This window comes from Arachis stenosperma, chromosome 3 (genome assembly GCF_014773155.1).
Source record: "Arachis stenosperma cultivar V10309 chromosome 3, arast.V10309.gnm1.PFL2, whole genome shotgun sequence".
Lineage (NCBI taxonomy): Eukaryota > Viridiplantae > Streptophyta > Magnoliopsida > Fabales > Fabaceae > Arachis > Arachis stenosperma.
In genome coordinates this window covers 69,608,990-69,621,715 of record NC_080379.1, presented here as the reverse complement: position 1 = coordinate 69,621,715, position 12,726 = coordinate 69,608,990, and the positions used below count along the sequence as shown (strand labels likewise).

At 30.0% G+C, this 12,726-nt stretch overlaps 2 protein-coding genes across 2 annotated transcripts; one reads left to right on the top strand and one right to left on the bottom strand.

Moving 5' to 3' along the window:
• Positions 1 to 978: 978 nt before the first annotated feature.
• Positions 979 to 8,235, top strand: LOC130968856 (CO(2)-response secreted protease). Its single transcript, XM_057894330.1, has 9 exons — positions 979 to 1,214; positions 1,409 to 1,659; positions 1,817 to 1,928; positions 5,706 to 6,222; positions 6,648 to 6,748; positions 6,830 to 7,072; positions 7,152 to 7,266; positions 7,339 to 7,552; positions 7,623 to 8,235. The coding sequence occupies exons 1-9, from the start codon at positions 1,012 to 1,014 to the stop codon at positions 8,186 to 8,188; spliced, it is 2,322 nt and encodes a 773-aa protein (XP_057750313.1). The 5' UTR covers positions 979 to 1,011; the 3' UTR covers positions 8,189 to 8,235.
• A 63-nt stretch (positions 8,236 to 8,298) lies between these two features.
• Positions 8,299 to 11,841, bottom strand: LOC130966237 (GDSL esterase/lipase EXL3-like). The gene is made up of 5 exons (XM_057891022.1): positions 11,538 to 11,841; positions 9,341 to 9,471; positions 9,016 to 9,249; positions 8,651 to 8,906; positions 8,299 to 8,561 (listed from the first exon to the last, which is right to left on the bottom strand). The coding sequence occupies exons 1-5, from the start codon at positions 11,839 to 11,841 to the stop codon at positions 8,371 to 8,373; spliced, it is 1,116 nt and encodes a 371-aa protein (XP_057747005.1). The 3' UTR covers positions 8,299 to 8,370.
• Between the last annotated feature and the right edge of the window lie 885 nt (positions 11,842 to 12,726).

Here is a 12,726-nt window from a genome sequence, read left to right as displayed (position 1 = left end):
TACTCAACACTGCATATATTTTTCCCAATATTGAAAAATATTGCTTGCCTTAAAGATATCCATTTCTCCACAAACGGTGAACTTATTAACCGTACCATTCATCAGCTAAATGATTAATTTCCATGTTGATTATCCATTTGCCAAACCCACTAATACATTTATCCTGTATCTAATAGATTAAAGGACCCACCAGTTTAGCTTAATTAGGCCTAAAATAAAGGTAAAATGTCCTTTCATTACATATATATAATAATGACATTAAGTTTTTGCTTCTGGTAAGAGTATAATGGCTTCACTCAATAAAAATCTTTTTATTTTTTAGTTTTGATATAACATGTACAGTCAGCTAGAAACAATGAAGTATTAACAAATAACAACTAATTGAAAGTTCCATCGATTGCTGCCAAGGATAAGGAGAATCTTGCTCAGCTGAATCGCGTGAAGTTATTGTTACGTTGCTAGTTTAGTTTCTATTTTAAAAGGACTCTGTCATTATAAATTAGCTACCAAGCTACACATACGTACGGTAATGTTAATGTTAAGGCTTGCAGATGAAGCCAACAAAGTTTTATACTTGCCGCCACTAACAACTCAAGCTAATATACCATTTAACCCACACATTTTTATGATAAACTGCATGGCATCATTACATGTTAGTAGTTGCTACCTCCACTTTGGGTTAAAATATTAGTCATCACTAGTCAAAGCCAAGCAATACATATATACAAGTATATGGTTATGGCGCACTTTGCGTGGATTGAATGCTTGGACGCGTATATGCGAGGAGCATAAAGGGAATACGCATGCGCATCATCAACATGCAGTTACTCCACCCAGCCAGCATCATACATTGTACACTGTTATTTTTTAATAATATCGTTTTCAAATCAGATGATAATAGTAATTAATCAGGAACTAATAGTAGAATAGACGGATTGCTCCTATATATATCCGCATGATACCCATGCCTAATCTTCAATAATATTAGTTCACATTAACAGCAAAACATACATGAAAGAGAATAACAACTATCTAGCTTCCTTGCCGCTACTATTCTGCTGCTGTGTTCTCTTGTGCCTGGCAGAGTCATCAGCAGATAACGACAATAACAATAATAATAATGAAGTTTATATAGTATATATGGGAGCCGCGGATTCAACAAATGCATCCCTTCGTAATGATCATGCTCGTGTTCTCAACTTGGTCTTAAGAAGGTATTTATATTAACAGGAACGAAAATTGCAGGGAGCTAAGACTCTTGGTGCAAAATAAAAAATTGACTAAGTTGATTCAAATATAAAGAAAAGAAAAAATATGTTGGTCACTTAAGATTTTTTGTAATGTAATATGTCTATTTATTAATTAAATTGGGATGATTGTAATAATATAAAGTTGATGTATGTGAAAGGAATGAGAAGGCTCTAGTACAGAACTACAAGCATGGATTCTCGGGTTTTGCGGCTCATCTATCAAAGGAAGAAGCGGAGTCAATAGCTCAGAAACCAGGAGTGGTATCTGTGTTCCCTGATCCCATTCTGAAGCTTCACACAACACGTTCATGGGAGTTCCTCAAGTATCAAACTCAAGTCAAAATCGATTCTCTCCCAACCGCCGCAAATTCTCAGTCATCAGAGACCATCATTGGCATCTTAGACACAGGTTATTAATTATATATCCTATACATAGTTCACGATAATCTACTATTTTATTTTATATGTATGCCTTTCATGAATTAATTGAATATCTGGACGCACCTAATATGTTTCAACATTAATTAATTAACAAATTAAATAACTCAATATTTGAAACTCATCAGGTATATGGCCAGAGGCGGAAAGTTTCGTGGACACGGGCATGGATCCTGTTCCATCCCGTTGGAAGGGTACCTGCATGAAATCGGCAGATTTCAATTCATCCAACTGCAACAGGTATAGTTATAATAAAATTAATAATTGAGATCCCACCAAATTAAGAGAACAATGAAAAACTACGTACCACCACTGCTATGCGGCACCTTGCTAAGTTAATTAGTTGGCTTTCTGTTTCTGATCAGATTACATGAGGAATGATATAATTTATTATTTTTTACTAACAGTTAAATTTAATAATATTAAAAATATTAAAAATATAATACTGAACTTTTGAATTTAAATAAAAGAAAATTTTTTTTGAGAGATGATAAAATAATATTATCTTCTCTTTTATTTATAAAATATACACTCTCTTCCTTTGTAACTTTTAAAAAAATTTATTTTTAATTTATTTTAATTTTTTTGTGTTAATTAACATTAACTTTACTCATTTTTCAAAAAAAATAAATTATTTTTACAAAAATACTCTTTAACAAAAATTTTATTTTTTGATTAAATTTTATTTATCAAAATGTCCTTTAACAAATTATTTTTTTACTGATTAAATTATATTTTTTAAAATATTTTTTTAAAAAATTTAATAATTAAATTATTTTTTCTAAGATACTTTTCATAATTTTTTTTATTAAAAAATTTACTTTGTAAATATGTAAAGGAATGAGATGTTAATTTTTAAATTTGGAATTTATCCATCTCGACTTATTTTTAAATCTTGATAAAGTTGTTAATAATTTTATGAAATAAATTATTTATTAATATCAATTGTTATACATATTAACATTGCTAAGAGTTTTTTAATTTAATGTTAAAATAATAAATATTGATATAAAAAAATTAATAGTAAAGTACAAAAATAATTGTTAATAAAAATTTTGGTAAAATCACAATTTAATAATTAAAAAATTATTGAAGGGTATTTTAAAAATATAATTTAATCATTAAAATTTTTTTAAAAAAATATTTTGGTAAAAATATAATTTAATCAATAAAAAAATAATTTGTTAAAGGGTATTTTGGTAAACAAAATTTAATCAAAAAAATAATTTTTGCTAAAACGTATTTTTATAAAAAACAATTTATTTTTTTTAAAAAATGAGTAAAACTAATGTTAGTTAACACAAAAATTTAAAATAAATTAAATAGAAAATTTTTTAAAAGTTATAAAAAAAGAAATATATATTTTACAAATAAAAGAAATAAGAGCATCATTTTAACATCTCAAAAAAAGTGAATAAAATTTTCTCTAAATAAAAATATTAGATTAACTAAAAATATTGGTTAACATAAATTAAAATTATTAATATTTGAGGCTTTCTATTAATCGCATAATCATTACTTTTATTATGATATGCATGGAGGTGTCGAGTGGTCCCTTTTTATTAAGAGAATCATTTAGGTGTTATGTTTCGTTTTTGTTTCAAGCAATTAGAATTTTTATTCTATTCTTAATTTCTTAGCAAAGAGGAAGTTATTAGTTCAAAAAGTATGAATTTTTAAAATTTTGAAAATTTAATTTTAAACAATAAAAATGATCTAATATATCATAACATAAATGAAATAGAATAAAAGTCCTCATTTGTTTTTGGAACACCTAAGTAATTATTCGAGATAAAAAAATAAAAAAGAAAACGTTATTTAATTTGTAAGACCTCTTTCTATTTATCTCCTTTAAATATATAATGAGGTATTTATTAATATGAAAATATGAGCTAACACTACGTATCATATACTAGTGATATAATAATTTAAAGGTTAACTTATTATGTGAATTTTTATATTTTCATTAAATTTCCATAATTTAAAATAACATTTTAAATTTAATGTTTATATTATTTTTAATTTTATAATTAAGTTATTTTTGTACCAAAAATATTTGAGTTAACAAAATATTTTAAAAATGAGAAAACGTTTGATTTAAGAATTTAGCCCATAAATATTAGTATCTTCGATTTTAATAAAAAAAATATTCTATTAATTCTAAATTTTTTGGCACGATAATAACTTAATTTAATTAAAAAATTTTAAATTATAGTAATTTAATTATAAATTTGATAAAATTATAAACTAATACAATAATTTAGTCTATTTTAAAGTTATTTTATCTAATTTAATATTTATAATTATATTATATATCTATTATATATTATTAATTTTACAACTAAAATATCTTATATATTATTTTCTCATTGCAAATAAAATTAGATCGGCTTCTCCAAAATTAAAGAATTTTTTTTCTTTATCTCTTTTTTTCTATCTCTTTCATTCTTCACCACTTTATCTCTCCTATATATCATTATTAAAGACTAATTACAAATTTTATAATTAAATGTGCAACTTGACATTCTCTAATTGTATTTAAATTAAATTAAAATTAAAATATAGCTATATATATATATATACATATATATAACTAACTAATTTAATAACCAAAATGTGTCACATGACTTTTTTTATTAAAATTGAGAAAAAACATTTCTTTCCAAAATTAATAAATTTTCTTTCTGGATTCTCTTATCTACCTGTCTTCGTTTTCTAATTTTTGTCTATTCTTTTCATTTTATATATAATTTATAATTTATAATTTATATTTGTAATTTGATAAATCAAAATGCATTATTAGATAATTTTTATTACAATTAAAATAAATTTTTTCTTTTAAAATTAACAAACTCCCTCTCTCATTCTTCTTCTTTATATTTCTCTCTCTTTTCTCTTATTCTCTATTTTCTCTACACTTTTATTTTACAAAATATAAAATTAACAACATAATATAATTCAAATAAAAGATATTATTATTATTATTATTATTATATACATATATTTTTATTTAATTTTAAAATTTTATTACTTATCTTTCTAGTCTATATTTTTACTTTTTCTTCCTTCTTTAAGTATTTATTAAATATAATTTAGAAAGAATATTGATAATGTTGTGATTAAAAGTTAGAATCAAAATTTAATTATTTTTAAAAAAAATAATTTTGAGTTAATTTTATAACTATCAATGTAATTTTTTATGCTAATATCTAATTATATTTTTATATACAAAAAAATATTTTTTTAATAGTAAGCATAAAAATTAATTATTTCTATTTGTGAAACAAACTTAACACACCTAATCAAAGATACAGAAACTCAAACCCGCAACCTCTAAGTGAATATAGAGAAACTATACCGTTTAAACTGTTGTTCATTGACTTAGATAACAAATGTTAAAATTAATTATTAACAAAAAATTGAACGCTTTCATATGAAAATAATAACTAAAAAATGTATTATATGATTTTTTTATCTACAGAAATTCTGATATTTTTAGCCGAAAACTTTTATCCCTCTACGACTTTTTTATTAAAGTAGTTTAATTTTATAAATCTTTTGTACTATAATCTATAATATCAAGGTAAAATTAACATAATTTTAAAATATTTATATGCTCGTTGTTATTATGGATAAAAACACTAGTTTATTATATCTAATATTAATAACTTATTTGAACCGTAATTAATGAATGGAAAGTAAAATAAATTTTAATTGATTTATATTAATTTTTATTTATTTTCAAACATTTTTAAACACTTATTATGTGTTATGCCAAATATTTTATTTTTGAGGAATGTTAGGAAACAATGATTTTATTGAACAATATGAACAACCACCAATCAAATTAAAACACACCACACTTCTAATTTAATCCTCTAAATTTTAATATTAAAATAATTATCTGTACACTAATAAAATGAACATATGATATATTTATTGTTTACATTGTTTAATTCTTTTTAGACATTTTCATGTTGTGAATAATAATAAAGGCGTGGTTTTCATTTTGAGCAGGAAGATAATTGGAGCGAGGTATTATGCAGACCCTAATGCGGGTAATGACGGGGATAACACAGCAAGGGATTCCAATGGCCATGGGACTCACGTCTCGTCCACGGCGGCGGGTGTCAACGTCGCAAATGTATCCTTCTATGGTCTGGCGGAGGGGACTGCCGTCGGTGGCTCCCCACAATCCCGATTGGCAATGTACAGAGTGTGCACCAACTTCGGGTGCCGAGGCTCCGCCATCCTCGCCGGCTTTGACGATGCAATCAACGACGGCGTCGACGTACTGTCTCTCTCACTTGGATCGCCGTCAGTGCTCCGACCAGACCTCACATCCGATCCCATTGCCATCGGATCGTTCCACGCGGTGGAGCGCGGGATCGTGGTGGTTTGCGCCGCCGGAAATGATGGGCCGTCGTCGAAAACTGTCGTGAACGACGCGCCATGGATTTTAACGGTTGCAGCCACCACCATCGATCGGGAGTTTGAGTCTAACCTTGTGTTGGGTGACAACAAAGTGGTCCAGGTACCAATTGATGTAGCAACTTTTTTTTTTCTCTATATTCTCTTCCTTCTTCACTTTTAATTTCAACCTTTAATCTCCATTACCTTTTTTCTTTTCTGTCTGGATACTGCTTTGTAATAATAACAACTAATAACCATTGTTATTGTTAACTCTCCAAATTAAATCAAATTCTTTATATTTATTTCTAGGTCGTTTTATTAGTATTTTTAATGATGATATACCCGCATGAAGCTAATAGTTTGACATGTTTGATTGAATATGTTTTACTAAATCATCTAACGGTATCTTCATATATATGTGAGTATTCCCCTTGAAATTAGTGAATTCACGATGAAACAGTAGGTTACTATAGAGGTTTAACTAAGGACTAGTGTCTACTGATATATGTGGCGAACTGGTGATGAATGGAAGTTACTAAATTTCAGGGAAATGCTATAAATTTCTCTCCGCTTTCAAAGACACCGGATTTTCCATTCATAAATGGCGAGTCTGCCAAGACAAGCAGTGCCACGGTTTCTGACGCAAGGTACGCATGCATGCAAATTCTACCAAGCAGTGAAATTGAATAAACTCCCTTGTATTACTTTAATTTGTGAAACGCATGCAGGCAATGCCACCCAAATGCGTTAGATGGAACAAAGGTGAAAGGGAAGATCGTGTTTTGCGATGGGCAAAACGATACTTATTCAACTACCGAAAAGGCTTTCCAAGTGTCACAAGCGGGAGGATTAGGCATGGTTCATGTCACTGACCAAGGTGGATCTGTGACACAATTTTTTGGGAACTTTCCAGCAACCACTGTAAGTCCAAAAGATGGCGCCCCAATATTTCAGTATCTCAATTCCACTAGGTAAATTAAATCAATCTCGCATCCATCTTTATAATTTTACTATGACCATGAATTTATTAATTTTATCATGTGTGTGAAGCAAACCAATGGCAACAATTCTGCCAACAGTTTCAGTCATTAAGTATAAGCCTGCACCCGTGGTGGGATACTTCTCTGCAAGAGGCCCTGCAACACTTTCAAGTAATATTCTAAAGGTAATTGTTTTTAATTAAGCCGCCAATAATACGTTTATATATGGTTCTCTGAAGGCTGTTTCTGCGTTGTAGCCTGATGTTGCAGCACCGGGAGTTAACATTCTTGCGGCATGGCTTGGCAACGGCGCAGACGATGATGTCCCACAAGGACAAAAACCCTCAGCATACAAAGTCCTTTCAGGGACTTCCATGGCATGCCCTCATGTTTCAGGCCTCGCAGCCAACGTTAAATCTCGTAACCCCACTTGGACTCCCTCTGCTATTAAGTCAGCCATAATGACTTCAGGTAGGTTAATGAATCGGTTAACGATTACTTTCTAATGTAATCCACTCCTTAATCATCTTTCTAAATGCAGCAATTCAGAACAACAATATGAAGGCTTTATTGACAACGGATTCAGGGTCAGTAGCCACACCTTATGACTATGGAGCAGGGGAAATTACGACATCTGAACCGTTGCAACCAGGGCTAGTTTACGAAACCACCACCATTGACTACTTGAACTTCTTGTGTTACATTGGGCTTAACGTGACCACCATTAAAATCATCTCCAAAACTGTCCCTGAAAGCTTCAATTGCCCAAAGGATTTGAGCCCTTATCAAATTTCCAACATCAATTACCCTTCCATAGTAGTCTCCAACCTCAAAGGTGGAGGAGCAGTGAATGTGAGTAGAACAGTGACAAATGTTGGTGAAGCCGATGAAACAACCTACTCCTCTGTTGTGGATGCTCCCAGTGGGGTAAATGTTAAGTTAATTCCAGAAAAACTTGAATTCACGGAAAGTAGTAAAACACTAAGCTACCAAGTTAGCTTCAGCTTGAGTTCAAGTTCGACGTCGTTGAATGGAGATCAGTTTGGATCCATTACTTGGAGTGATGGCAAATATAGTGTTCAAAGTCCATTTGTATTGACTAATTAAGTAGCTAGTGCTTAAAAGCCAGTAATATGAATAAATGCAACTTCTTATGTGTGCCTTGTTCCATTATTTATTTGCACTTCATTTACAACTAACTATATATCAAGGTACCGTACTGCGAGGGAGACAATAATCCAAAATTGTCTTACTTAGCTTAACATTCATAATTTTACATATTACTCAAATCAAAAGTTGTTTACATATTTATTTAGGACTTGACTCACAAGAATCTGGTAGGTCCTTTGTGTGGGATGAAAACTGTCCCAAAATACATATTTAGAATCGTCATTGCAGATTTGCAGATCCAAAGGGTTACATAGTATAGCCGCCTCTACGGTCCCCGTGCCACAGCATCCCCTGTCCACAACTTCAAACCCTGAATTAAATCAATGAAATGAAACATTTATAATATAATAATAAAGAAATGTATGTATAAATTAAATATACGTCTTTAATTTGTAATACCATATTCGGACGGATTTTCAATAATATGAAGCAAAGGATTGTAAACATCCATATCTACCAGCTTGGCTTGAGTGAGACTATGTCTCAGGGAGTTCATGACTGAAGATAATTTAGCATTGAACAACTTTGATGCATCGTTGACTTCCTGCGAGCACTTTCTCTCTGTACCTCCAAATAGAGTTCGCTGAAATGGCAAGCATCCTATTGGGGGTGCATTAAATACTCCGATTCTTCTTGCTCCCAACTTATATATTTCCTTTCATTATTTAACTTTCAACAAATTAAATAAATAATAATAAAAGTTCATGATAATATTCATGAGAGGAGCTAGCTAGTGACTAGTGAGATTATTATTGATTTATTACCATAATGAAAGAAGAGGCAATTTGGACCAACATATCAGTGTAGGAGTTAATATCATATTGCGCTTTCCTGATTCCTGTTGCGAAATAAGAGTTGGAAATGTCGTTGCTGCTGGCTACCACAAGTACTACACTTTTTGACAAGATGAAGTTGGTTCTTTCCTCTCCAAAATTTGCTTTCAGTTTTCCAATGTACTCTTTGAATTGCTCCAGTTGCTCGGATAATGGTATCACAGACTAATGCATATGCATTATATTAATTAAGAGGTATGGATCGGATTTATTGAAATGCATGCATGTAAATAAATACACCTACTAATTAATGTACCAGAAGTTTTGGAGACAAAGGATCGTAACCAGAGCCACCGGAAGCAAAGTTGACTCCGGTAAGAAGATCTGCGGCCGGCAAACTTACAGACATATACGATGGTATCGGCATTTTTATTCCCAACTCTTCGGCTGAACTATCAAACAAGACAATAGTGAATCACAAAATCAATGTGATAAACTCTTGTGGAGTCTTAGAGGGAGTTATTAGAGATAAGAACTAAAAGAATATTTAATCAGAGTTGTCAAACGGGTTTACTCGATCCATTTAGACTCAATCTGTAGGTTATAACACTCGTTAATTTTTTTTACGAGCTTCAAACTTTTAAGTCTATGCGGTTGGTTACGTTAAGGCCAACGGACTAAATGGGTTGATTAGTTTGTATTTTAATTTTCAAAGGTGTTAGGTAATTAACTAGGATATCAACTATAGTTAATTATTAGTTGGTTGTAAAAACGTCTAGAAAATACTAAAAACAACTTACAATTTATTTCAAAACGTCAATTTTATTACCATAACAAAAACCATCTAAAATCCTAATTCTTTCGCTTTCTTCTCTCACATCTTTCTTCCCCAAAAAAAATGCCTCATTCAACAACGTTTCTCTCCGCCGTAGATGCGCTTCCTTCCGCCGTGTGTGCACTTCCCTCCACCATGTCTTTGCTTTTCTTTGTTGTGCATTCACTTCTCTTCCCAGCACTCTTGCTTTCCTCCATTGTGCCATTGTCCCTTTTTTATGTGCCTCTCTCCGACGTTGTTAGCCTCTCGTCATTCTCATCTAGATTTTAAAAAGAAACATTCAAAACTAAAAGAAAAAAAACATCTAAAATAAAATAAAACAAACATTTAAAATTAAATAAAATGAAACATCCAAAATCATTATAAAAGTATCATATTTTAATTTTTTGGAATTTTTATTTTTAAGAAAGAAACATCTAAAATATAAAAGCATATAAAAGTAAATGAAAAAACATCCAAAATTATTATAAAAAGAATATTCATCAAAATCCAACAAAAAAAAACATCTGAAACGTAACAAAAAGAAATATTCAAAATCTTGTATAAGAACTTTTAAAGGTGAGCCAGAGAAGAAGAAGAAGCTGAGGGAGAGACGACACTGATGGAGAGGCAACGTAGAGGGAGAGGCCGACGCTAATGAGGAGGTGATGTGGAAGGAGAGATACGGAAGAGATGCGGAGGAAGAGAAGAAGAGAAGTAAAAGAGTGGGAGGACGCGTGTTTTTTGAGCATAAAATTAGTTTTTTAAATCTAAAAATTAAAATTTTTTAAAAAGTTGATTGCTTAGTTGTATATAAAGTTGGATCTTTAGACTTTTTTTTATTTTTATTGTTGAAAAAGAAATTTAAGCTAAAAAATTTTCGAAAATATATCACTTTTTGACAAATAATTTTTTTAATGAGTCAAATCTTTAGATTAGGTCAAGAAAAAATATTGAAAATAAAAGTATTTATTTTTTTTTTTGTAAAATACGAAAAAAATTTAAACGGACAGCCGTCTAACTTGGGAGATAGCCCATTTGATCCATTACTTTTTCAGGTAGATCAGACTCTACCTATTTAGCCTAAAAGATTTACCTTTTATCAATTCTTTTAGAAGAATAATCTAAAAGAACATGAGTATAGTTTTACATCTTATGTATTTTGTTCTTGAAAAATGTTATATACACAGTAAAAGTCAAGTACCAACTTATTCATGATGTATTTGTGTATATTTATATATATTATTTTATATAAATAATTAATTTTAAAATTTAAAATGTCTAATTTTAAAGATAAAAACCACCTATTTGAATAAGTAAACATATTGACCTATGAATTTGATTCATTTAAACGATTTTATATTCAATATTGATATATAGGAGGGCCAATCGTACAAGGACTGTGTATACAACATATTTAATTAGTATAGAATAGATAAAAGTGTAAAATAATTCTATATTATTAGCATATTCAAATTAAATTACATTTTTGTTTCATTTTGTTTTATGAAAGTATATAAGTTTTGGTGACTAAAATAAAACTGTCAGCTATTATTTTTATATGAACACAATCTCACCTAATTATTTTTATGTGGAGATAATAGATAAAAATAGTTAAATAATTTAACATATTTACGGTTGTATTTTTTAACTAAATCAAATGAACCTAGAAAGCATTCTTCATAAGTTAACCAATTACCCATAAAGTCAGTTGGGACTTTGCCATTGGAGAACCTTCCCGTTGGTTTCCCGCCAAGAAAGTCCCTTCCATATGGAAGGAAATTGCACTTAGCCAATGTTGCTACCTCATTGTTATTTCCTGTGTCCACTATTGAGTCACCAAATAATATCATTCCTGTCACCGTTGCGTTCCTTGGCATCTTAATTATACCATCTGCTCTGTAACAATAAACACCCAGCAACAAAACCCAATAAGAAAGAAACACCACAATAATCTTATTAGTATTACTATTATTATTGTTCCTGCACTGTAGTGCCTCCATATTATTTCTCCTTTAATTCGCTAATGCTCAATTGTGTGATTCGTGAGCCCAATAACATTATATATATATATAGAGAGAGAGAGAGCGAGAGAGAGAGAGAGAGAGCTATATACTTGGAGCATAATTCATGCTTGTATATGAAATATTAAATATTATATGATATGCTCAAATTTTATCATCATTTATTAGTCCAGCAAACACAGCGCTAGGAAGGTTCATGTATCTCATTTTTTTAACATAATAAAACGTACTGGGATATTTTCTGTGTGATTTCCAATTTTCCATACATAATTGCTTCAAACATACACAAGTCTGATCCCCACACATACAAATCAGAGTTCATTGCTCCAATTCACTTCCACATATCTTATCATAGAATATGTATCACCAATTATAATATTGCTTTTGTGCAATTAATAGTAATAGCGGAGAACCCCAACAATGCAAGGAGAATAACTCAGATATTGCTATGTTCCTTATATTTATAAGCAAGAAAAATATGTAGTGAATGATCTTGAATTGGAATCATGCCAACGAAAAGAAGTAGGTTGCACGACAGGAATAATAAGAAGTACTTCGAAATCAGCTCAACAACTTCATGGGAAACTAAATGTGAGGAGACAGACAACTAATTATAATAATAGAAAATAAAATATTATATACTAATCAGAGATTTTGAATCTGAAAACAATCGATCTAAAGTATACTGTATACAAACGCGGGTGCCCACATTAAAAGAAATTAGATAATTTAATATGGTTTAATAGATTTTCTAATATAATATATGTTAGCATTTGGTTGAATTAGTCCCACATTGCTTAGGATAGCAAATAGAGTGGGTGGCCTAGGCTATAAATATGAGGCTAAGTTCTCCATTTCTTTTTG